Source organism: Rhinolophus hipposideros, assembly GCF_964194185.1.
Source record: "Rhinolophus hipposideros genome assembly, chromosome: 20".
Taxonomy (NCBI): Eukaryota; Metazoa; Chordata; class Mammalia; order Chiroptera; family Rhinolophidae; genus Rhinolophus; species Rhinolophus hipposideros.
The window spans coordinates 52841025-52867410 of record NC_138066.1 but is presented as its reverse complement, the minus strand read 5'-3'; the positions used below and the strand labels follow the sequence as shown (position 1 = coordinate 52867410).

Here is a 26386-nt window from a genome sequence, read left to right as displayed (position 1 = left end):
CGCGAGGAGCCGAGGGCGCGCCGGGCCGCCCTGCGCATGCGCGGCCGTTGGGGCGGCCGGAACCTGTTTCCCGGGCTGCGCGGTCCGGGGAGCGCGTTGCGTGAGGCACCGGACGTCGCGGCTGTGGCGGCCGGGCGGCGAAGCTGGAGCGGCGGTGGCGGCGGCGGCGGGAGGCCGGGGCCGGGGCTGAGGCCGGGGCCGGGGCTGTGAGGCCCGCCGGGCGGCAGGTGGCGGCGGCCCGGGGCTCGAGCCCGGAGGCGGGAGCGGCCGCCATGGCCGAGAGCATCGTGAGTGGGGCGGTCGGGCGGGAGCGGGCGCCGGGATGAGGCAGCAGATTTGCCGTCGCGGCCTGTGGGAGGCCCCGGCGGCCGCCTGCCCTCGGCGCTGCGCTCACTGCGGAGCCGGGCGCTGCGGCCTCCGCGCCTTCGGCTCCTTTCCGTCGCGGCCCCTCACGGTGCTGGGAGACGCGGCGGGGCTGGGACGGCGGCTGTGCCCCCCGTGGCGGGGACGCTAGCGCGCGTGGGGTGGGGGCCCGGCCTGGGCTCCCCGCGGAGGAGAGCGCTTCCTGCCAGCGGGGACAGGAACGCGGGCGCCTGGGCTCGCTCCGCGGTGGCGAGGGGCAGCTGACAGCCTCCTGTCCGCGGACGGGGACGCAGAGGTTGGCTTGTGTGTTGCCCGAAGTTAGGGCTCGGCGCAGCCCCGCTTTGCCCCCGAGGGGAAGAAAGCCGCCGAACGTCGGGAAAGCCGGCCGCGAGTGCCGGGCAGCCTCCCCTGCAGAGTCAGCGAGGCCGGCCGGCGGGAGCGCGGGTCGCCAGGACGGGCCGGGCGGGTTCCCGGGGCGGCCGCTGACTCGGGCTGCGGGGTGGCCCGCGGCCCCGCTGCTCCCCGGGCGCTCCGTCCGCCCGAGGCTGTCCTCCCAAGCCCTTCCGCGGCCGCGCCTCGCCGTGTTTCCCAGCCTGGCGGGGCACTCCCTTTAAAGTAAGGGTCGCCAGTCGTCGGCGACTTCGCAGGGTAAGGTTGGCTCTCACGTCTGCTCTCGGACTTTCCTGCTCAGCGTGGACACGTGAGTGGTGCAGACGAGGCCGGTCTGCTGCTGCTGGAAGTAAGGCCAGGCTCCCATCCGTGGCGTGGGCCTCTGGTCCAGTGTCTCACGGTGGGGGAATTAAAACAGATCCTCCCTGTGAAATTGATTTCAGAAAGGTGTTTTTTCTGAATTGAGAACTGTCCTGAAACTTCCCGTTGGGTGAAGTTGATCTTTCTCTCACCAATTCTTCGACTCCCCCAAGAAGTGTTCTGGGCTCGTTTTCTAATAAACAGGGAAACCTAAGTTGCCCAGCGGCTGTGTGTCCGTGTTGTCAGGTCAGTCTGCTCCTGTTTCTTTTGTAGCCTAGGTCAGACCAAGCCACAACTTCCGTCAGTACAAGCTACGTTGTCTATGGGAGTGACATGCTGGGCTCTTCTTGGGAACCTGGACTGCCATGCCCTGTCCTAGATGATCAAGCAGAACTCCTGAAACGTGTGAACCTGACCTTTAGCTCCTCCAGGAGTGGCATGCCGTGCTCCTGTTCCTAGTTGAACAGTCAGAGGAATGGTCACAAAAGAGAAACAGAGCTCTTCACTTCTTAACGTGTCTGTTGGAGACATTTCAGAAACAAATCCGTGGAAGTGGTTTCCTAATGACCATACTGCAAGTTACCAGAACGTTTTTCTAGGCGTTGAATCAAAGTGGGGTGCACTAGAAACCAAAAGTCAAAAGCACCTGTATTTGTACTCCCCACGGACGAGAGAGAAAGTGAACAGGTGTAGTTGAGAAGTTAAAAGGTAGAAAATATTTTATGCTCTTAACAGTTGGGATTTCATAAGGGTCATTCAAAAACAAAATCTTAAAAATTGAGAACAATATGGGGGCAAAGCCTTTTCAGTCAAGTGAAAGCTATTAGAAAGTGAGAAAGACAGTTAAGCGATTTAGGGAAATCTAGACTATTTATTCTTCATTTGTTTGATTAAAAACAGATAGTTCGAAAGCCATTGTGGCCTTTTTTCGTGTGTCAATGAACATCTTTTTAAAAAGACAACAGCTTGTGACGTTTTTCATCTGCTTAGCGTTGTTTTAAATATAGTACACGGCGCAATGATTGCTGAGAGGAGAAACTACCACAGGAGAACTTTCTGGCATATTTCTGTCTGTCCTTCCTCCCACCCCACAGGTGGTTGGAGCATCATCTGTCTTGTTGGCGGCAGGGCATGCCGTCTCATGCCCCTTGTACAGTTGGCCAGGCGTAGTAACTCACCTCCAGAAGGGCTTCGGTCAGCATAAAGTCAAGCCCTGGAAAGTGACGGGCTTTGTCCAGTGGTCTTTCAGGCTGCCAGCATTTAAGGCTTGCCATGAAAATACATTCTTAAAATCCTGCTAAGTTTTACTACGGTGGTAAACACCTTTCTTTCTTTTCTTTTAATCTTTTTATTAAAAGTAAATAACAAAGTAGAAGATTTCCTCTGGTTCTTCTAAGTCAGTCTGATGTTTGTGTACAGGACAGAACAAAGTGAGATCTTGTTTTAAAGAACCCAGTCATTCATGATTCATGGTGGGGCTTTTCCTGCTTTTTTTTTTTTTTTTTTTTTGGAAAATCTGAAGAGAAAAATGTTAGTGTTTCAGGTGTACTCTTTATAAATAATGGTTAAAAATTGAAGTTGTTTTCTTGAGTGAAACAACAGAGTTGAGAATCAGGGCAGAATTCTTCGTATGTCTTTCCAACTCGTACCTCTGCTTCATCTTCTAGAAACATTGGTTTGGGCCTTGCAAGGGGAAGGGCGGGGCTTGGCTTGTAGGTTTCAGTGCCCCAGGTGCTGAAAGCCTGCAGATGTTAGTAATGGAAGCAGGCCCTTCTGGTCTGTGTGGTGACCATCCTGTTTCCTTGACAACAGATTATTCGTGTCCAGTCCCCAGATGGGGTGAAGAGGATCACAGCAGCAAAGAGAGAGACAGCTGCCGCGTTTTTGAAAAAGGTACCTGTGGCTTTATTTACCTTACTTCATCCTCGCTGTTATTCCCTTCCCGCTCTGTCTTTTCTCGTCCCGTACTTCCTGGTTCCGCCCACTCCCAGGTTCAGTCTCTTGCATTGCTCTTGTCTGTCACGACTGCTTGGTTTGACACAGGATCAGATTGTGTCATAGCTGACCACAGCGACCAATTGTAGGACCAAGGGCCAATGTAAGTGTGATGGTATTTCACAGGAGTCTTATTTGTGAGAATGAAAATCGAATCGTCTTTCGAAGGGGAATTGTTAAAAACATATTTGGAATTATCCCACTTTGTTCTACGAAATCAAAGCCATGTAAGTCTGCTGTGTGAACATAGAGTGTGATGAGGAAGAGCACAGCCAGACTTAAAGGGGCAGCCCCTGGAGGGCAGGCCTGCAGTAAGGAGAGTGCGGTTGCTCTGTATTTCACATCGGACAGTATGAAACTGGTTCATGGGCTGGCTGGCTGTTTTATGAAGGTTTTATTGGGACACAGCCACACCCATTGGTTTATGTATCTGTCGTCTGGCTGCTTTTGAGCTCCAACGGCAGAGTCTAGTAGTTGTGACAGAGTGTGGCCTGCAAGGCCAAAATATTTACTGTCTAGCCCTTTATAGAAAAAGTTTACTAACCTTTAACCTTTATTTTATACATTATATTATTTGAATTTGTTGTAAGCAGGTGTTACCTTTGTAATGATAAAAAAATATACTGTTTTTTATTTTTCATAAGCGAAAAAATTGTAGGGTCATAGACCATTAGAGCCAGAGGGAATCTTAGATGTCATTTAGATATCTGATGTTATTTTCACAAAGGTGGAAACTGCAGACCGAGGGAGTGAAAGATTTGCTGAGGAGCGCAGTGGGTCTGTAAGCTGTATTTGGGAAACTTGGCTTCTAAAAGGTCATTGTTGTCATGGTGTCAACAGCACTGCGTATGGGGCCATATTTATAAGAGTAAAAGGAGAAAGGACTAGGTGCAGTAGGTAACAGAGGAAAATCTCTGAGTCGTCAAGAAATTTTTAACATTTTACTCTTTGCTCTTAGTAGCAGCTGACCATTGTCAGCTCGCTCCTAGGGATGGTACTAGGGTACAGAAAATGCTAGAATTCTGGAGAGAGGTCATCTGAGACAATGATTAAGCATTAAGGAGCCATCGCCTAGACACTTGTGAGGATAAACACGAAGGCATAAGGGGACAGCATACAGTTGTTCTTTACTTTTCTGAGGCTTTGTGATGGGGAATTTCTTAAACCTGCAGTAACCTTGTAGAGATATGATTTTGTTTTTAACTTGACGCTTTTGTGTTTGGTATCAAGCGTCGAGTTGTCAGACAGGTTAAATTCAGATTGCAGAGGAACCTAAAAACCCAGCATCGAGCTCTGACTTCTTTGCTTCGGCAGTATCCCTGAGGTCCTGGGATCTCCCTCTGCGTAGCTCATTGCCACCTTGGGGAAATGCACACACAACCGCTGGCCATGGGAAGTGATTGAGCTCGGGGAGGCGGAGTCTGTTTTGACAGCTCTGTTGCTGAAGCCATTGCTTAGGAGCGGCCTTCCAGGACTACTCAAAATCAAACACGTTTATTAGTCCGCAGTGTGGTTCCCGGAAATGGAAATCTTTTCCTCTGATTATGACAATAGTACGGATTAATTATAAAAGGCTCAAACAGTACAGAAAAGTACGAGGATGCAAGTCAGAAGCACTTTAAAGCCTACCACGCAGAAATAGCCATTAACACGGTTTGTCTTACGTGTGCACTGTGCTCGCGTACACGCACACCCCTACATATGTCTGTGCACATGTGTGTACCAGAAGGGGATCGTACTGCTGCTATACTCAAATGTGAGCCGTTACTGAATTTAAGGAGAGACGTTCATTACCACCAAGACAGGAAAATATGCCGTCATACCTGCTTTCCCTTGTCAGTTAGAATTGTATACTTTCATAAACTTTTTTGGACGGATTGGAAATAGTTTATTTTCATCACACATTACTCTCACGCATCTATAAGAAGGAACATCTAAGTGAAATTCATTGGGTAGGATCTCCCCACAACATCACCAAGTCCAGCCTTTCTGAACCTTTGTTTTTTTTAAAGTACTAGTCTTTCTTTCTTTCTTTCTTTCTTTCTTTTTTTAACAGGACTTTATTGGGAACAGTGTGTACTTCCAGGACTTTTTTTCCAAGTCAAATTGCTGTTCAGCTTCAAGTTGTTGTCCTTTCTTTCAGTCTTAGTTGTGGAGGGCGCAGCTCAGCTCCAGGTCCAGTTGCCATTTTTCTAGTTGCAGGGGGCGCAGCCCACCATCCCTTGTGGGAGTCGAACCGGCAACCTTGTGGTTGAGAGGACGCGCTCCAACCGAGCCATCCGGCAGTTCAGTGGTAACTCAGCTCAAGGTGCCGTGTTCGATCTTTTTCAGTTGCAGGGGGCACAGCCCACCATCCCTTGCGGGACTCGAGGAATTGAACTGGCAACCTTTGTGGTTGAGAGCCCACTGGCCCATGTGGGAGTCGAACCGGCAGCCTTCGGAGTTAGGAGCACGGAGCTCTAACCGTCTGAGCCACCTGGCCGGCCATCTGAACCATTTTTTGATTCAGCTGCCAATGTCCACGTCTTATTGCACTTTGACAATGTCATTCCATCGTCTTCTGGTCCCCATCACATGTGGCTCAGCTGTGCAACCACGATATGCCGGGGCCACTTTTCCTGAACTTCCGGGTTTGTGACTGTTTTTCATCAAATTTGAGGTTTCGGCCATTCTTCCTTCAAATATTTTTCAGTCTTGCCCTTATTCTCTTCTCTAGGATCATTTGACATTGTCCCAGGGGTGCCTAGGGCTCTGCTCATTTTTCTTCCAGGTCTCTGTCTTCAGACTGTGTAGTTTCTGTTACCCTACCTTTAGGTTAATGGACCCTTTCTTTTGTCAGCTCCCTTCTGCTGATAAGCCCCACCCAGTGAGTTTTCTGTTTCAGTTACTGTATTTTTCACTTGTAGAATTTCCATTTGATTGTTTTTTTATCATTTCTGTTTGTCTGCCAAGAATCCGTCTCTCTTCATCTGTTTAACTCTCCTCTGCTGACCCCAAAACGTCCGGCTTTAGCTCTGGCCCCTCTCCTGGCCCCAGACTCAAATACTCGTGGCCTGCCCGACACCTTCCCTGGGGTGTTTGGGAATCACCTGGAATCTCAGAGTCCAATGGAAGGCCTGATTTTACTTCACTCTCCTTCCTTCAGTCTCTCTCCTGGTTGGCCTTACAGGTGTCATGAGAACAGGTGTCCACCTAGTCCTCAAGCCAGAAGTCAGAAGACCCCTCTGATGTCCTTCCTTCCCTCGCTCCTCTGCCCCCTTCTGCCCGTTAGCAAAAGCTGTTGATTATAGTAGTTGCGAGGTGGGCTCCTCCCTCTGCTGCACTGTCCTGGCCTCGTCCGAGCCCCGTGTCCCCGGGCCGGGGCTAACCCACTGGCTCAGTTGCTTCCTCATCCCACCTGCCGCACGGGTGGCTCCGGGGCCCCTGCCCTCAGCCCCTGGGGCTTCCCCTGGCTCCCAGGCTGGAATGCAGACTCTCCGCTGCCCATGTGGTCCTGTCCGCCTCGCCCGTCTCGTCTTGTCCTGCTTCCTGCCTGCCTGCTGGGCTCGCCTCACTGGCCTCTGTCTCCTCAAGCCCTTGCTGCCTCCAGGCTGTGCCTGCTCCTCCCGCCTGTGTCCTTTGCCAGCTCTGCTGGTGGGCGGGCTCACTCACCTCAGGCTTCTGCTCACGTGGCTCCTCGGAGCGGCCTTCTCTGTCCTCCCGCCTGGAGGGCCGCTCGCTCCGTGCACCTCTCTTCCTTTCCTGCCATGGGGTTTTCGTCTTTGTTGACTTCGTTCCCCGTTTGACAGGAAGATCCTCGACAGCAGGACCCTGGTGTGTTTATTCCCAGTTGTTCCGAGCGCGAGAGGAGTCAGCACGCAGGGCTGCTTCCATGTGTGGAGTGGGTGAAGGAGTGTGCCCGCTGCCTGGCCCAGTGCCTGGCATGGCGCCTACTCCTGATTTTCAGGCATCTTTTTTGGTTTTTTTAAGGAGCGTACAGCTCACAGCGGCCCATGCGGGGATCGAATCGGTAACTGGCCCTGCAATTACTCGCATCTTTTGATGGCTTCAGTCCTCTTCTGTTAGGTTTCAAAATCGGAATTGGGTTTTTACAATGGATTTCAAAAGTACAAATGAGACTTTGCAGATATGGTCGTGACTCTTGCTTGCTTCAAACTCTTAAATGTGTCACACAGTCATATTTATACAAAGCTCTGCTTCTTTTTGGACATTTTTCTCTTTTTACTTGACATCTGCCTAAGCAGTACCAATTTCCTCACAAGACAGGAAATAATGAGAGATTTGGTAAATGAGCAGTTTCTAAATTGAGTGAGTGTTCTAGTCACATTTGATGTGTATGTAGTCACAGTATTGACATGTAAATATTTTACTAAATCTCTGCCGTTTGGGGCTTGTTTCAGGTGGCAAAGGAGTTTGGTTTCCAGAACAACGGCTTCTCAGTTTACATCAATAGAAACAAGACTGGAGAGATAACAGCATCGTCTACCAAGTCCCTCAACCTGCTCAAAATCAAGTAAGTGCCCCCTGGGGGGGTTGACGGGAGCGGGCGGGGAAAACGGCGACACCTGTTATGCACCAAGGTTGCTCCATTCTTCACGCCTGTCTCCTCCTCACACCTCTCTAATTACGGCCCACTTTACTGACCGAAATGCAGGTGTTCTTCTTGCCAGGTGTTGAGCAGTGACACCAGGTCTGCAGTCACTGTTGAGCCGGTCTGATTGACTTGCCGAATTCTGAGGTGTGAGTCCCTGAGGAGAAAATGACGGCCCCAGGCCCCAGCTGTGGTCTCAGGTGCTGCTCTGGAGAGAGGGGCGTTGCCCGAGCTCTGTGCGGAGTTCCAGCGCGGGGCTTGCATGGGGGGTGGTCAGAGGGCCGGCAGGGCAGTGGCCCGCTGCCCACGCCACATTTCTTCTGGCAGGACCCTCTGGAGTGTCTTAGAGTTGGTCACGATGTTGGGGGGCACCTAGAGTGCAGAGACCGTACTACAGTGCACCGCAGTCGTGTCCAGTCACGTTGCTCCAGGCTCCTTCCTGCTGCTCGCTCTGCTTCACACTGGCCCCCGGGCTTCCAGCGAAGACCCTGGGTTCTCTGGGGGCTCTGCCTCAGCCTGGCACACAAATGATGCTTCCCTTTTGAGTCTCGCGATGTCGGCAGTCTGTCTCCCTTCATGTATTCAGGGTTCATGAGGATTGCTGTTGCACTGCTCTGTGACTGGGCTTAACGTGTGGTTGAGCTGTCCTTGTGGGGGCACTTGGGAACAGCCACTGAACCTGGCACTTGCTGTCCCGCATGTCACAGCCCCACCGGTCACCTGGGAGGGCCTCTTGTTGCTCGCACTTTTCCCACTCCATTTTCTTTTCTTTTTTTTTTTTTAAATTTATTGGGGTGACAATTGTTAATGAAATTACATAGATTTCAGGTGTACAATTCTGTATTACATCATCTGTAAATCCCATTGTGTGTTCACCACCCAGAGTCAGTTCTCCTTCCATCACCATATAACCCACTCCATTTTCATTTGCTGTAAACTTAACTGTATACGTGTATATCCTGTACCTTGTAATTCCAAATCTGAAGTCCTTGGCTGTCTAAATCTTGTTCCCATTGTCCCTGCCCACCCGTACTCATGGTGGCTTGTTTCTCTTGTACATTTGGTGGCCTTTTCTTGAGAGCTTGTACTAGACCAGACTTGCTCTTGGGAAGTCCTGAAGGGCCCCTGGTTAGTGGGTGTTCTACTGAGGGCTTGCGTTGGCTTCTCTTGGCACTAGGGGGTGCTGTGGGCCCATTGCTCCGACCCTGCTTCGGTCTGTGGTCTTCCCTGACCCAGTGACATCCCGATTCCATGCCGGCCGCCCACATGGCCGTGGGCAGCACAGCAGACTCAGGGCCTGCCTTCCTCCTGCGCAGTGTGGCTGGAGGCTGATGGGGTTCCTCCTTGCTGCCGGCTTTGAGCCGGTGGACTTTTCCCCATTGCTGAGACATCCTCAGACACTGACTTCGTGAAAATTTCAGGCCAAGCAGCCCGCTTTGGGCAGGCAGGCTCAAGCCTCATCTTCGCTGACCGGAGAACAAGTGTGTGAACCAAGCACGGGGTTCTTATAGTGGGCATGCCAGGGGCAGCTCTGAGCTGTGTTCCCGGCTGCTCGTGGTTGAGCTACTCTCAACCAAAGGGTTGCTTGCACCTTTTGGGACTCCTCATTTTCTTTAGAGCTTAGCAATGCATCTTAGAGTATGCTCATTAAAAGTGACGTAGCAGCTGAGCCCAGTATTTCATAGCTAGACAGTGGTTAGGAATATCTAATCTGTTAGAAATGGAAGTCTCCAATTACAATTGACAATTTCATTGCCGCTAAGTGAGGAGAAAGAGCACGATGTACTGAAGAGCTAAGGCCAGCCTTTGTGCTGTGTCCTCAGCGTTGTACCTTGTCCTTCTCTAGCTTGTGGGTGCGGTTCTCTGGCTTCATTCTCTTTTTTCCGTGTATGTATCTGGTTGACAACAGTTAAATTTTTACCAAATGGGGCTGTAGCTTTTCCTCCAAGACTGGTGTTGATTTTTAGTGTTACAAACCATCTCTGGCCACGCAGAGACTCACAGTGCTGCTGTAAGCTGCCCAGCGTAGCAGATGTTGGTTCACCTCGGGGTAGCAGTTTGGCTGAGGGAATCAGGTCCGCAATATGCCAGCAATGAGAGTCTGATCAAGGGAGGACTGCAGTTTACACCGAACGTGATAGAAAACCAAATGCTGCCATTTGAAATGTGAATTGTGGCAGCTTTTGTGAAAACCATACGTCACCGGCTTTAAAAACAAACAGAAACCCTTCTGTCCAGCAGGGCCACCACCCTGCAGAAGGAAAGCCATGTGTCTGCCTGTCTTTGGGCATTTAAGTGCTATTCCTAGTGGTAGGAAGCCGCAGAGGCACATGTATGTGCCTTTCACTGGGAGTGGCAGAGCACGTCATGAGGCGGCTTCACTGGGGACCTTGTGTGGCCATTAAAAGTGACGATTAGACACGGACTGTATTTGGAGGGATTTCATGAGGAATTGTTGCATGGGAAAAGCAAGTGCAAAAAGTGTGTCTTTGATAATGTCATTTTTTCAGGCAGTGGCATACATGTCTGTGTACATACGTGGATGTGTGTGCGTGAACGTAGAGAAAGAAATGTGGGGGAGCTGAACAGAGGGCTGGCTAGGGAACGAGCAAAGGAAAGTGGGAGCCAAGCGAAGAGGGAGAGGGAGGAAGAAGCTGCCTAGGGACCCAGTCTGTATGCTGTGTTTGTACAGGGGGCCTGAACCGCATGGCTCCACTTACACATGGATATTTTTCAGTAAATATACAGTTGGATTCAACCAACTGTGGATCGAAAACAGTGTTTCCCATCCGTGGCTGGAGTCTACGGATGCGCAAGGCCGACTGCACTGTCTACGTCACTTCACATAAGGGACTTGAGCATCCTTCCCTCAGATGCCGAGGGATGACTGTAGTTAAGCTTTTGGGGAGTCAAGTTATATGCACATTTCCGGCTGCACAGGGGTTGGCGCCCCTAACCCCCATGGCATTGAAACGTCAACTGTGTATCATTTGTGTGAAACCAGATACTAGGTACATGGAGGTGTATCAGAAATGCTAAAATACAGTTGTGAAAGAAACGAAATGACAGTTCCAGAGCACCTGCTGCTGATTATAATGCTGAGAAGCACGGGAGAGATGTGGAGAGCAATCAGGGCCCCTAAAAGTGGACACCTCGTTCCTTAGGCTTTCAGGATGGGTGGCGTTTGCTTTTCGCAGATGTCAGAGATTCTCATATGCAAGTCGATCTGGCATGTGTAGGTTGTAAAAGAAAGGCAGGCAGGGCGTGACTTGCATGTGTCCTTTGAACAGGCATGGCGACCTCTTGTTCCTGTTCCCTTCGAGCCTTGCCGGACCCTCATCTGAGATGGAGACGTCTGCCCCGCCTGGGCTAAAGGCCCTGGGCGCCCCCAGTGTGGTGGAAGATGAGATTGACCAGTACCTCAGCAGGCAGGACGGCAAGATTTACCGGAGCCGCGACCCGCAGCTGTAAGTGCCCGGGGCCTTGGGCCGCTGAGGTGCCTTCAGCCTCAGTAGAGGGAGTGTGCACACAACCCGTGGTACAGAGTAGCTGATGAAAAAGCGTGGGTTTGATTTGGACCGTCTGTGCACATGAACTTTCACTGCAGGTTCGTTTGTCGCTTTTTCTCATCGTTTGGATCTCAGTGTATCCCACATGGACTTTTAAAGTTTTCAAGCGTTTGGAACTAAGATTTGAAAGAAGGCAGGGTCTGTAAACCGAGTCTCTGCCATGATGTACCCTGGAGATACTTGACGGCCACATGGCAGAAGGGACTTTAGTAAGTGGGACGGGCAAGAGGAGGGAGCAGCGGCGGGCTGACACTTGGGTTCCTGCCAGAGCAAAGTCCTCGTTCAGTGGTAGCGGAGCAGTTCCGGCAGAGCGTGCACGCACGCGCTTTCCATTCTGCACGTGTTGTTTGCTAAAGCTGGTGCCCTTGAATAAGCACAAGGCCACAGTGCAAAGTTATGAGGACATGGCACATGGAGAGGCACACTGTCACCCGGCATCGTATAAATGCACGTGTTGTTTGCTGAAGATGTGCCCTCGAATAGTCACTTCTCACCCGGTCGTATGCGTGCCGGAGCATGTGTGCACTGCTTAGGTTTTGCAGTTCTTGTTATGGAAGCCAGTTAGGAGCATCTGAGTTTACAGTGGGGGGTGTGGAGTTGTCTGAGCGAAGGCTGCTTGTCTGCAGTGGAGGCTTTGTAACTGCATCGCTCCATAAGCATGCCGGGTGCTGACACGGAGGTGTGGGGCTTCCAGGTGCTGTATTGGCAGCTTGTCTGTCTTGCATTAAAGGACCAAGTGGCGCTCAGCTGCTGTTGGCATGGAGCCACTAGCCTGCATGCTGCTTCCATTTGCCTTTCCTTCCAGCCCCTCCCCTCCGTCTGTGTCTCTGAAGCTTCATGAGGAATCTTTCAGAGGGCACTTGTGTGCGTGTGGTGTGTGTGCATGCTGACCTGTCATCTGAGCCACAAGAGGCTGCCTGTCCACAGAGACGGGCCGTCTCCACTCAGAAATGTAGAACTCACGTGCACCTGAGAGTCTGCCCCCATTTAAAAAGAGATCTGATTGAGCCCAGAGGGACCTACACGTGGCTTTTCCACCAATCGCTCACCGGCCTCATTCCCTGAGCACATCTCCAGTGTCGTGTCGTGTGGAGCTTCCAAGGTTTCTGTGACTGAAGGACAGAAACCCGCCCACAGAGCCAAGCACCCTGTATATGTTCATTTCCAAAGTGTGCGGGAAGTGGCTGTTTTCTAAACTTGAGTTATTTACGTACCACTCTCAGGGTTTTTGCCATATCCCTGGGCCACCTTTCTTAATGTTTGCTTAATATTTTCATTTAAATTGACTTAAAATTGATTTTGTTTTTAGTTAGTGTCATTTTAAGCAGTTAGTATCCACGAAATCACAAGTGTGAAGTACTGCTGAGCTTTTCCAATTGCAGATCAAAATCACACTGTGAAAGCATTCCCCGTGTACCCTGTGAGGTAACTCGCCTGAGAGGGGAAGCACTTTACAGCGGGTGATGTACGCGGAAACGGCAGAAGCGGCGGGAGACGGTGTGGAAAGGCCGGCGCACTAACTGCTCTCTTTCTTTTGCCCTGTGCTCTTCTTAGATGCCGGCACGGCCCTTTGGGGAAGTGTGTGCACTGTGTTCCTCTAGAGGTGAGTCTGGGGAGCAAGTTCCGGCGGGCGTGGTGGCTGCCTCCCTGAGCCGTGGAAACACTCGGAGCCCCTGCCCTTGGCCGTGGTGGTTGGGAGAACTCCCTGTTAATTGTTGCCCTGGGACTCGTAGTCCCACTGTTGCCCGCTGGCTGCACAGAGGACGAGCCTTATTTATGGGTGTGACCTTCTGATGGGCTGGGGTGGCTGAAGCATTTCTCCTGCTCTGACAGAGGGGCCGCGTTTGCAGTGGGCTCCCTGGACTGTCCTTTTAAAGCCTGACACGAGCTGGCCTGGTGGTTTTCGTGCTCGTCACTGTTTTGATTTACGTTGCCCGGAATCTCACGTCTCCTCTGTTGGTTAGTCCTGGTGAGACCGACAGCCAGCGTAATCCTGCTGGCGTCACGGCGGCAAGGCCTTCCCCTCTCCCCCGATTTCCTCTGTGAGGCTCCTCTTGCTTCATCTGGGGACTTTTGGGGATTTTTTTGCAAAATTGTCCTGATATTTACTTGATTTAGCGCATTTCATGTTTAATAGAGATTCATTTCATCTTGCAAAGATACCTGGTACACAAAGAAAAAGTGGTTGTGACGTAGAACAGGAGAGATCCAAGCCCCATCCGCCCTCTGTGCCCTCGGGGGGTCTGGCTCTGTCCCCGTGTCCGCTTCTGTGTGCCCTGTGACCCCGGCAGGTACATGACCTACTGACTGTGTTTTGGCAGCCATTCGATGAGGACTACCTAAACCACCTGGAACCGCCCGTGAAGCACATGTCTTTCCACGCCTACATCCGAAAGCTGACCGGAGGGGCCGACAAGTAAGCGCCCTGAGCACGGCCAGGCTTTGCCACCCAGTTTGTGTCGTGTATCTGACCAGTGTTCCCGAAAGCCAGTGGCGTATGAATGAGACACACACAGGTCAGGGCCTGGGCATGAAGCATTGGAACTCACGACTTTGCCCTGATGGTAGGAAAGAAACAGCTGGTGCAGACTCTGGTGCCCTGCTGTAATCCACAGTGCCCGTCGTGCTGGGCAGCTGCCAGGCTGCTGATGGCCACCGTGGAGGCCCCTGGGGGACCTCACTGATTCCTGGCCACTTAGTTGTATGTGAAAGTGGGTGAGAGAAGGTGTGATGGTGGCCAGTTGTGTCTGGAGTCGCAGCTTTTCCTCTGTTCTTTGGACAAACTGAACCCCGCTTCGGACAGTGCCCTTTGTCAGCCCTTTGCCCAGTGGCCTCGTGGTGCCTCTGGAGCTTCTGTCTGCAGGCTCAGCCTGCCAGGCGCTTGGGGGAGGCAGGGCGGGCAGCAGGGTCGGGGCGGTGGGCTTTCCTTGAGTGCGGCTGTGACGGTGACCAGAGAGGGGCACACAAAGCGTGGTTTGATTTAAAACCACGTCAGACACTAGCCTGTGTGACCCCTTCTGTTGCCTGTGTGCTCACCTCACCAGAAAGTAATGGGCTGCGTACTGTGATTTTATAACTGCTGTCAGTGCAGCCACCAGAGACTCTGACTGAACTGGAGTCAGCAACATTCTGTGAAGGATGTCACGTTTGCCTGATTGTAGTTTTTCTCTGACAACCCGCTGACATCCTAAAATGACTTTTTAAAGAAGTTAGAGCAGGAGAAAAAAGTCCCACCAGAAACCCATTGCTGCCTGTCATTGGGTAAGCTATGGAACTTTCTGGACAAGGGAATGAGCAGAGATCTTTTGTGCTGAAATCCTCCAGCCTTTCATCCCTCTCAGTCAAGGACCATTGTGTCCCATGGGGGCACATCGGTAGCTGTCATTGACATGCAGATTGGTGGCAGTCATTGCTCCCACGTGCCGTCAGACCAGCGTGCCGGTGGCTGTGAAGATGAGACTGAATTTTGGGGACAATTTTGTGAATGGGAAAACGGGCAGAGGGTGGAGTCAGTTGTGCAGCTTCACCCCAAGTTCAGGGCGGGGCCCAGGACTTCCTCATCTCCTGACCAGAATTTTTATTTTGGCCAACAGCAGAGTGAAGCTATCGCTGTTACATTTCTGAATCAGGTTTTTCCTACGAAAAAGAGGTTTTTACAAACCTAAGAATGAGACTCATAATTAATGAAACTTAAATAGAACTCGTGTTTCTCCTCAGTGATACAGCTTAGGTCAGTAGATGTGCAACAGCATTCTTGAAAACTTTTGTGGATGTGAGTGACACACAGGGGAAATAAAAATCGTTTTCATAGGAGAGTAGTTCTGCCTCGCTGTACAGGACCGAAGCTGCGCTCCACTGGAGAGTTTCAGCACATTCCCCTGCTGCTGCCACCTCATGCGTAGTTCCTTAGAGCTCTGCGCAGAGGTGTAAGACATCGGGATGTCATTTCTTGTCTCGTGCTCAGCTTCTGTCCACCATAAGGTTTAATTAAGTTGCCTCTTCTTACCCAGGGGGAAGTTTGTCGCCCTGGAGAACATCAGTTGCAAGATTAAGTCAGGGTGCGAGGGGCACCTTCCATGGCCCAATGGCATCTGTACGAAGTGCCAGCCAAGCGCCATCACCCTGAACAGACAGGTGAGCTGCTCACTGCGCCTGTCTAGGCTGTGGCGGGCAGGTTTACCTTCATGGCTGAGAAAGGAGCGCTTCCTTGGAGAGCAGCTGCCCTAGCAGAGGGTGGTACACATGGCACACTCTCACTCCTTTGTGACTGGTGACCCTTGTGGAACTCATACACTGCAGACATTATTTATAAGATTTGCAGCTTGCCTGACAAGCGTTGGAGGAGCTTCCATTCGCTCTTCTGTCGGCTTGTGTGGAGGCAGAATTTTCCTGGTGACTGTTTAAAATGCTCTGTGGTTGTGACTTTACCTTTTGAGAAACCGTGGCCCTGGAAGCTGGTAACAGACCTGTGCTGGGACCAGCTCAGGGCACCTGGCCAAGCCAGTTTAAGAAGAGAGCTGAGCTGGGCTGAAGGAGGAGGCAGAGAACCAGGGAAAATTGCATGTGGTTATACTGCCTTTCCTGCCCTGGGTCCTGCCCTCTGAGACTGGAGAGTGGCCACCTCCCCTGCCCCTGCCCCGCCCCTGCCTGCCCACACGCGGTTCCTTGACTGTTTGGAGCCCTTTCTTCCTTTTCTTTCTCTCCCTCCCTCCACACTCTTTGTTGTTTTCTCGCTCTTTTTGAAAACTATTCTTTCCCCTAGAGATTTTGAAAACCTCTATTTTAGATGCAATCCCAAAAAGATTAATTCGAATTTCTTGAGGAACCCCACCCCATCCCACCTACCCACTAGAAGCTGAAGTGTTTTTAAGGGCAGCACCTGGTCTTAAAATGTGCACGTGCATGTGTGTGTGTTTTAAGAGCTAGGTAAAGGCTATTTATGAACGGTTTGTACTAGAAAAAAATAGTTTTTGATGAATATTTTTATTTAGTCCATTGTTGTTAATTCTACAGAAATACAGACACGTGGACAATATCATGTTTGAGAATCACACAGTTGCTGATCGCTTCCTTGACTTCTGGAGGAAGACAGGGAACCAGCATTTCGGGTACTTGTATGGACGGTACACTGAGCACAAAGACATCCCTCTGGGCATCAGGGCTGAAGTGGCGGCCATTTACGAGCCTCCTCAGGTAGGGCCTGCACTCCCGGGGCTGTCCGCGTTGCTGGGTGGGAAGGCTGCGTGGGTGCCCTTGCAGGCCGCGTGCTTCTGCTTTAGCACTGGCCCAGTCAGTCTGGGTCTGTCTGTCTCTGCGCACATGCGCACACAATACTTGTTTTCTGAATTATCGGAGAATAAGATCATGGCCGCTAAATAGTGTAGTGTGTATTTCCCCAAAATAGGTATTCTCTTACATACCATTTATCAACTTCAGTAAATTGAACATTGGTAAGTGTTTTTATCAAACCTGCCGTCCGTATTCCACTTTCGTCAGTTGCCCCCACAGTGTCACACAATTGCTCCCTCTCTTCTCACAGTCCTGTATCTCGTCTGCCTATGCCTGCTGTTAGTTATCACAGGAACCGTGGAATTAAAGCATCACAGAATTACTCCGTTCTTTATCGCATACTACACAACTGTGTCAGAATAACAGCACCGAAATTATCGCCTGTACAGACTGAAAACAGTCAAAGAGTTTTTGAGTGGGAGGGGAGAGTCCTTAGGGTCTCGCCCACGAGGGACCAGCAGTCTGTTATTCTGTTTTAAAGTCACTTGGGAGGTCCTCGCTGTATGATTAAGTACCAGGTAGTTATACATTGATGCTCGTTTGCTTTATAATATCTTCAGTACTTAGGGCTTGGTTTATATGCTGTGAAGACATTGAATTCTAGTTGATGATGTACTTGCTGTCATGGGGGCGGGGTGCACGTGTGTCTGCAGTTTACTGTGAGATGGAACAGAAGTCGGGCTGCAGGGACTAGAGGATGGGGGGGGGCGTGGAGGTGCTGATGCTGGCCCAGGTGTGGGCTACATGGCTGTTCAGTGTCAAGTTCCTTAGTCTGCTGTACGTTTGAAATTGTTCATAAAAAATGTTGAAATAGAAAAAAAATTGCACATTTCTAAAGTCAGATCTACAAATAAGGTATTCGTCTTCATCCTGTTCCCTCCCTTCTGCAGGTAACCCCACCTGTACAACCTTCTGGTTTAGACTTCTGAAGTTTGACTTTTTAATATAAGTAGATACAGACTCCCGTACTTACCTGTGCTCTGTGTGTTTGGGTCTGTACTGTACCTTATACACCTTTGTCACCTGCCTGTGTTCTGGAGAGCGTGCTGTGACCGGCCTCCTTTTTAAGTAAACGGGTCTGAAACTGCAGGCTCCTGGCCTCCGGCTGGCATGCAGATCTGTGGCTCTGGCATCAGTGCCATGTCCTCCCTGGCAGTGTTTACAGATTTTGAGTGTAGTCTTACCCCTCTGACATTTCCCGTGTTTACTGAGAGCTGTGGGTGGATGGGTGGATGGACAGAGTGCTTGTGGAGGCCCTTGTGACAGTTCACTTAAAAGGAGACACTAGGTGGCAGCAGACACCCCACCAGAGGGGCCTGGCTCTCTGACCCCAGGGCACAAGTGTGCTGCAGTGGGTGGGGGGGCTCCTTGTGGAAGCACGTTCAGTTTTTCCTAGGGAATCTGTTGGAACAGAAGCCTCTGATGTCCAAACTACTGACAGCACCATCGGAGCTCCCAGTTTGGGGGCTTCTGACAATCTCCAGCTCATTAGCAATCGAAGCTCATGCTACCACCTGTTGTGAAACGAGGTCCTCCCGTTTTGCCCCGAGTTGGGGATTTGACCTCTGCTCTGGAGGTTAATGATCTCCAGATGGGTATACCAGCAACATCCAGTTCTTCCGTCGTTTTGCCAGAATTTGACTAATTTATAAAGATAGACCAGTTAGGAAAGGCGGTTTGGGCTCACCTTCACTATTCTGTTTCTGGGCCAGGGCTTCTGCCTGGCAGCGTACTTCTAACAGTGACCCACGACCTGATTTCACAGCGGATTAGAGATCACAGCGAGCGCTGTCCACACGGGCATTCAGGCTGCATGAGAGCCCGAGCCCACCTGCCTCCCCGAGCCGAGCGCACTGCCCACCAAGCAGCCGGTTCCTGACTGCAGGTGCCTTTCCGTTTGCTGAGGGCTGGCGTGTCTGCCTCGTCTCACTCGGTACCTGGCCTGTGAAGCCGAGCGCTGCCCCTGTAGGAGCCGCACGTGCGTTTCCCATGGCTGTTTTCTGGGACGGATGTTCCCTACAGCTCTCATTTTGCCGAATCTCGCCAAACCGATGGGGAGTAAAACTATTTATCCAAGGGAGTTTTGAAACTAACTTCTTTCCCCAATAAAGGAACCTTAGAAAACTGCGTAGGGACCCTGCTGTCCTGAACAACCCACACTTGATACGGAACTGACAGGACAGCCTGATGACTGCATCTCTGTATTCTCTGAGTCTTTGTTTTTTAATTATTATTTTTATTTATTTTTTTTATTGGGAACAGTGTGTTTCTCCAGGGCCCATCAGCTTCAAGTCGTTGTCCTTTAATCTAGTTGTGGAAGGTGCAGCTCAGCTCCAAGTCCAGTCGCCGTTTTCAATATTTAGTTGCAGGGAGCGCAGCCTACCATTCCATGTGGGAATTGAACCGGCAACCTTATCGTAGGGAGCTCGCGTTCTTACCAACTGAGCCACCCGGCCGCTTCTTTCTGAGTTTTGACCCAAAGCGCAGTGCAGCCTGGGAAGGGAAGAGCCTGGAGGGCCTGCTGGGGTGCATCTGATTGCCTTGAGCTTTTTCCACTGCCGTCACTCTCCCTCGGCAGAGGGAGACCAGTGTTCCTCTGTGACATCTGAGCCAGAACAGGGTGGAGCCGCTGTGCTGTTTCCCTGAGCCCACTCCTCTAACTCCATTTCTCTCTTTGACTCCCCGACAGATTGGTACACAGAACAGCTTGGAGCTTCTTGAAGACCCAAAAGCTGAGGTGGTGGATGAAATCGCTGCCAAACTTGGCCTGAGGAAGGTACTGAGGCCTTCGCGGGGGCCCCAGGCTCTGTGTTGGGGACACCAGGTGGGCGGGGCCTCGTGCGGGGCTGAACTCTGAGCTCTACAAGGTCAGGGGCAGGCTGGCATGCTTTGAAGCCTCACTTGTGTTTATTGGGTGCTATTAGCTTTTATGTTTCTTCGATTTAAAGTAAAATGTGAACATTTTCCTGAGCATAAAAAGAACGATCCCAACACAGGGGCTGTTCACTTAAACTCTGCCAGCCACACTTCTTGGGGATCACTTCAAAGGGGGAAGAAGGAAGCAGCGGGAGCAAGTTCTTCCTGCCGTTTGGGGAGCTCGACCCAGGCTGCCCTGCCCGCCCTGAGGCAGTTCCTGGGGTGTGAGCGTCTCCCTCGGGTACCTCTGCCACCTGCGGCCAAGGCCCATTTAGTATTCATTTTCTGCCCCTGCGCTTGAAGCTTCTGGGTTCCCTCTTCAGTCACTGACTTTTCTTGTTTATAGTTTAGCCATCTGAACATGTAAGCCTTCCAAGTTTTACTGGCAGTTAGAAGACAGGGAAGAATTCTCTTTTTGAGTCTGTTGATCTAGTTTATCTTTCATCCTTGGTAAAGTTCCCGGGAACTTCAGAGATGTGTTTTTACAAGTACATGTTGAACTGGGGATTAGAACACGTCGTAGAAGTTCACTCTTGGTAGCCATGTGAGTTTTATTCTTTACTTCCTAATCAGTTTAGACAGTGAAAAATAAATTCCCTACAGATAAACGGGGGAAACTGGAAATGTACTTAACCTAAGAATGTTACAGAGCAAAGTCACTATACCATCATAAGAAAAAAGTTTTAAGGAAACAAGTGTCCTTTTATTTTTAACAAGGAGTCCACATCTTGAGTTAGGGTCATATTTCTGTTTAAAATCTGTAAGTTTCTCTTGTTCACAAGAGAAATCAGTACGGTTTTTGACCTGTGCGTATTACAAACGCATAGTTCATGGTCCTTGTGACATTGATAGAGGATCTTAAGGTTACATCAGTGCCTTTCCCCAAAACACTGGATCCTTAGCCTCCATCCATCTCGGGTTGGTTTGGGTTCTGCCTTGTTTACTGCTTACTTACATTGGTCATTGCTCTCCTCCTTGTGGTTTTTGTTCATCTGGGCATTTTAAGGAAAATGAAGGTCCCCAAAGTTGTGGTCATGTCTGCAGGAGATGGGTCTGAAGGGTTTGTGTCAGGGTCGTACTGGACAGTGTCCCAGGCCCCGGGTCATTTCTCTGAGGGACATGAGCAGGGTGTATGCCTGGATTCCAGCCCCGCTAGTAAACCTGCCAGCTAGGCGGCTCGTGGGCACAGGAGGGCCAGGATCATAGAGCACAGACAGGCACTGTCCCTGCAGCAGGGCACACCGGGGAGGCCGGCGTGAGAGTGTCCCAGCAGTGGGGGCTTCACGTCCTGTACCCCCAGGTGCTTCCTCCAGCCCTGCAGCAGAGCTCAAAGGAGCAGCCGGGCCAGGTGCCCGAGGTACATTCCATCTCTAGGGAGGCTGTTTTCTCCTCACGGAGAAAGCCCCGCGTCTGGCACCTGTCGCCTTTGTGTGCTTGCTCTTGTCCGTCGTCCTCTTTGTGGCACGTGTTCCCTGTGCTCTAGCATTCTGTTCATTGTGTCAGCTCTGGACGGACCCACACCTGGCACAGTGCTGGGCACGGCCTTCCCTCCCCGCCAGTCGGGGAGCTCCGCTCGTTTTCTCTCCTCTCCAACCCGGCAGCACCGCAGGGTGGCCAGTTGCCCCTGAGCAGCCCCTGGAAGCCCTGGTGTGTGACCTGGTAGCTTAGCTGAGGGACAGACTCACCTAGAAAGAAAGAGCTGGCTCTCTGGAGTCCTTCACTGAGAACTATTGCTAAGCTCTCTGAGCAGAAGCCAGGAAACATTCGTCATCTGTTTCAGGGAGAGACTTGAGATAATTTCCTTTGTTGTGCAGGTTGGCTGGATATTTACAGACCTTGTCTCGGAAGACACCCGGAAGGGGACAGTCCGATACAGTCGGAATAAGGTAAGCTGGGTGGGAGTGCTCGCCGAGCCTGAGCGCGGTTCCAGCCATCTCTGGCTCTCGCTCTCGGGGGCTCTGCACAGCTTGTTCTGGCTTTGAGACCAAATGATTTTCAGCACAGTGTTCCTGATAAAGTAAGGCTGGGTCTGGTGTGTCTACCTTGTAGAGCAAAGCCCACCCGACCTTTCCACACCAGTGCTTTTGCAGGCCAGACGTGGGGCTGCTTGCCTAGTGCTTCCGGCCTTACAGTCACGCACGGCTTTACATGAGCGTCTCAACGGCTGGAGACCACAGGTGTTTTCACCGTAGTTCCAGACATGTTGTAATTTACTCCTTCAGATCTTCTAAAGAAGGAACAGAATCAAAAAAAAAAAAGAAGGAACAGAATCGTGTTTTGATATGATGTTGGAAAACGTGATAGGCTGGTTCTCTTTCCTTAGGACACCTATTTTTTGAGTGCGGAAGAGTGTATCACTGCAGGAAACTTCCAGAATAAGCACCCCAACATATGTCGGCTCTCTCCAGACGGACACTTTGGATCCAAGTTTGTTACTGCAGTGGCTACAGGTATAAACGGGGACAGTTACCTTGTAAGCATTACTACTTATTAGTATGTCTTGTTCCTGCAGTAGCTTCTCATCCTTCTTTTACTATAAGACCCAGTCTTATATAGCACATGAGATGTATGTTATATATAACATACAACATATAAGACGGAGTCATATTAATTTTTGCTCCAAAAGGTGCAGTAGAGCTGATTGTTCGGCTAGGTCTTATTTTCGGGGAAACTCAGTAGGTATTCTTAATGGGCCTGTGCTATTATAGATTCCTCTTTTGGGTTTGTGGTAAAAATGCTGAACATAGCAGCTTCACTCACAAAACTGCTAGAATTGGGGCCTCCGGGTCATTCTTCTCTAGTCCACTCTCTCGTCCCAAGACCAAGTTGTCTGGGTTCTGGATCTGAGCTTGGGGCTGCCTTTGCCCCTTTCCAGTAACCAAAGATGGCTGTGGTATCTGGGGAAAAAGAGATTTACTGCTTCTGTTACTTATGAATGGGAGTGTCATTTTAAGGAACCATTTTCACAAAGCTTTTTTGAAAGGGGCGTGTGTGTAATGTTATGTACGTTGTGTTAGGTTTTGTGAATATCATAAATATATAATAATAAGAGAGTGTGGTCTGTAAAAAAGTGCCACCAAATCTTTTATAACATAATTTGAAACTTGGGGAGCCCAGTCATAAAAACAGAATTTGTTTGGTCAGTTTTATAAAGTAAACACTGACATCGGTCTGTATCTCCGCAGGGATGGTCATTCAGTTTGTTCTTGGTAACCATCCTTCCCCTAGTTCTGTGGTAAGAAGCACCCTCTAGTTTAGCAAACGCCAGTTCACAAATGGCACAAGCATGTAAGTTGGCCTGTTCCTACTGCCGGGGCAACCACAAAGAAAAACTTCTTTACACCGCCTGGGTTTTTAAGATTCGCCGGCTTATGACCCATTTTGATTGACAGGCACCTTTTTGAAATGAATGTGCTCTGTGGAGCATGGGCCGGGCTGGCATCCTTCACGCATTAGTGTGAATCAGTTGAGTCAGATTTATTTTCCTGAATTGTTGGGTCAGGTGCTTAAGGGAGTGGGTGGGGTTTTGAGGAGAATTGTAGGAAACAGTAAATGTGCAGCATGGTGTCCTTCTGTAAGGGCAGAGGGGCAGATGGGCGGGGCCTGCCATGATGGGGACATGAAGGACAGCAGGACAGCGGCTGAGACTGGGCGCCGTGCATGAGAATAGATACATTAGACATAAATACACTTCACTCTCATCTCAGGTCATCACAAGTGGGTTTTTGTGTCCATGAGTGTGCAGGGGACGGACACTCAAGGCCATGTGGGACGTGGAGCAGTTGTTTGTTGTGTGGGACTCTCCTGACCTCAGCAGGACCTCTGCCATCTTTTACTCCAGCCCGCTAAACCTTCCTGCCACCTTGGAGCAACCAGGAGCCAGCCTCACAGATTTCCAGACCTGCTGTTTCAGGCTCCATAGCCTGACCCTTTATTAACTGTTTCTGTCGGGAATTACTTGATGGGCCAAAAGGACTGGCATGTGTTTAGAAATGTAAACAGTGTCTAACTTGGGGCCACCTGGACCTTCAGTCACGAGTCACACTTCTTGTGGGGAGTTTGGAAATTGCCATGGAATTTTTGCCTTTGAAAGTGACACTTCACAGAAAGGTTGTAGAGCTGACACAGTAAGCAGCTTGTCTGAAGGCTGGAGTCCTTCCATGTCTGCACCGAGTTGTCGGGTCACGGTGTGACAGGCTCACTCATAACTCGCTCCCTTTCCCAGGGGCAGCCAGCAGAAGGGTGTTGTCCAAGGCACCACAGAGCTTCTTACTCCAAAGGAACGTGCTCTCTCTCCCGATGTGGTTCTTGGCCAGGGACCTGGTGGCGCCCTGTACACCTGTCTGAAATGCACCTGCCTGAGGCCCCAGTGCCTGGAAGGGAGCAGGCCCGCGTGTGTCTGGCCGTCTCCCAGGAGACTGACGGTTGCATCACAGGGTCTGTGGTGCTTCGGCAGGTGTGGTGCTCTCAGCTGTCCCCAAGCTGCTGCTGAAGCTGCACGCCCGTCTACGGGCTGGGGGCAGAGGCTTTGTGTCCACGGATCCCTCCGCACAGGGCACTTCTCTCGCCTGAGACCTTTGGAGCGATGGTTCTGTGGGGGGCTTGCTCACGAGCCTGGAGGATCTCGTGGAAGGAAAATCATTACAGGGCCTGAGTTTGAACCCCTGCCATGATGCCAGCGTCCATCTTTGTCATTTGGCACACCCAGTTCTCTAGGCTGTGAAAGGTCCTTTCTGAGGCTGCGTCTTACATTAGGTGTGGCGGAGTTCTCGTCACGACCCCTTTCATCCCACTGCGGATGTCCTGACAGGCTCGTTTGGAAGGGGTTGAGCTAAGCTGTCAGTTCTCCTTTGCGTCCCACCCAGGGTTTGGTTTCCATGGAGGTAAAAGCAGCTCCATGGTTGTCTGTGACTCCGAGGGCAGGGACCTTGCAGTTCCTGTCATTGAGTCCGCCTTTGGAGACCACCCACATGGACCGAGTTGGCTGTTTCAAGCAGCTTTCAGTTTTACAAATGCCGCTTTCTATTTTTCTCTGGTTCTCAAAGGTCAGATGTTTCTTTCTCTAACAAGCTATCACACTTGAATGATTAACGTAAAAACCGGTACGGTTACAGTGCCCAAAGTAAAGCGGTAACCCAGTGCGCACGTGAGGGCGGCTCCTCACGCTCCCTGTGCCCTTGGGAACGCGCTCATCCAAGCATAGCAGGCTGGGCCGCCTGTCCTCTGTGAGTAGGGCCCGACGGCGGGTGCTGGACTTAGTGGGACAGCATTTGGAAGCGGCTGCTGTCGGCCTTTGGTGTGCAGAGGTGAGCAGACGGCAGGCCCCGGGCCCCAGGGTCCCCTCAGGCTGGCTCTGCCCTCATCCTTCACTTTGTCTGATTGCTTGGCCATCAGTTCTGGTTTTTGATAAATGGTTGAAAACCAGACAGACAACATTTCTGTTCCCTGATCTGTAATTCTGTTTTTGTCAAAGAAACTAAAAGAGAGATATTGAGGGCTTTTTATGTTTTCCAGAGCCTTAACAAATAGCGGATGTTAGAGTTGTCCGAGTGCTGGGTTCTGGAAGTGCGTGTCTGTGGTGGTGGAAGTCGGTGGTGGGCACAGGCTGTCTCACCTCTTCCGGAGGCTCCGGGCCCGCCTTTCACAGCCGGCCCGTCCTTCTCTCCCAGCTTCTTGTCTCAGCCAGCTTCCTGCTCGGTGTGACGTGACCAGATCCTTCCCACTCGGCAGCTTTTGGCACTCATTCTTGTCCTTATGTGACATCCCATTGGCGGTTTTTACGGAGTGGGATGGAGAGGAACGAAAGAGAGGTGTGGAGGGCGGTACACGGTGCAGTGCAGGTGGTGACCTGGGCGGGGGCATGCTGCCCGTGGCTCTGACGGTGCACACAGCCCCTACCTGGGGGTCTGTGCAGCTCTCTCTAAGCTGGGCACTACTGTGCGTGTGATACAAGCAGCCTTGTTGCCGCCGCACATGGCTCTGTCTTGCTCTTCTCCCTTCTACTCCCACACCTCCCCCTGTCCTCACGTGTGTTCACTCACACACGTCTGCTGGCTCACAGGGCTCTGTCTGGCCTGACTGAAAACCACGAGCCCAAGTACGGGCAGCACTGAGCAGTTTGGGCGGGTGTTGGAGGACGTTTACCAGTCTTGTTTCCCAATTCGGAGAGAGCGTGGGCCCTGTTGGAGGAGCTGTAGGGCGCCTCCATGCCTGCGTGCAAGGCCTCCTGCTCAAGCTGCTCGGGTACTTGCCGTCCCGCGTTTCTGAATTCCTCCCCGTGACAGACCCCTAAGAGTCGGTTTGCTCTGTGCGCCCGAGGGCAGAAGTAACAGATACAGACTTGCTCTGAATGTGCTTTGGTGGATTCTCACTGAAGGTCTGTCTCTTGCAGGTGGTCCCGACAACCAGGTCCACTTTGAAGGGTACCAGGTGTCCAATCAGTGCATGGCGCTGGTCCGTGACGAGTGCCTGCTGCCGTGCAAGGATGCCCCCGAGCTCGGCTACGCCAAGGAGTCCAGCAGTGAGCAGTACGTGCCCGATGTGTTTTACAAGGTAAAAATACAATGGTGGGCAGGTGTCGAGTAGCTGGAGAACGGTGTGGACACGCTGCCTGGGGCCTGACCGGCCACACTGGCCCCCGGTCAGCCGTGGTTATTTAGATCCCAGCTTGGGGATGAAGGATTCCAAAGCACTCTCGGGCTTGTCGTCAGCTCTCCGACAGCTGTGATGTTAGGGCTTACAACCAGAAGCAGAAATGGCGTGCAGGGCCTGGGATGTGTAACACCGGACCAGACATCGCAGCACACACGCAGCTTTGGCTTCTAAAAACGAGAAGACGGTGTCTGTCAGGGCCTCCCCAGCAGTGAAGAATGGAGCCGTGTGGGCAGGACCAAGGCTCTCCCGAGCGGTACAG

At 51.3% G+C, this 26386-nt stretch overlaps 1 protein-coding gene across 2 annotated transcripts in view; it reads left to right on the top strand.

Annotated features, from left to right (window-relative positions):
- Positions 1-88: 88 nt before the first annotated feature.
- The window catches only part of NPLOC4 (NPL4 homolog, ubiquitin recognition factor), a 45457-nt gene continuing 19159 nt past the window's right edge, over positions 89-26386 (top strand). Inside the window, exons 1-12 of one of the 2 annotated variants that reach the window (XM_081029652.1) lie at positions 89-287; positions 2926-3006; positions 7509-7621; positions 10990-11166; positions 12823-12871; positions 13590-13684; positions 15279-15402; positions 16282-16461; positions 19247-19333; positions 21288-21359; positions 21797-21923; positions 25865-26025. In XM_081029652.1, coding sequence (XP_080885778.1) covers positions 273-287; positions 2926-3006; positions 7509-7621; positions 10990-11166; positions 12823-12871; positions 13590-13684; positions 15279-15402; positions 16282-16461; positions 19247-19333; positions 21288-21359; positions 21797-21923; positions 25865-26025 — 1281 coding nt within the window. In that variant the 5' untranslated portion in view covers positions 89-272. The remainder of the gene's footprint in view (positions 288-2925; positions 3007-7508; positions 7622-10989; positions 11167-12822; positions 12872-13589; positions 13685-15278; positions 15403-16281; positions 16462-19246; positions 19334-21287; positions 21360-21796; positions 21924-25864; positions 26026-26386) is intronic. The other variant, XM_081029653.1, reaches the window with a different exon arrangement.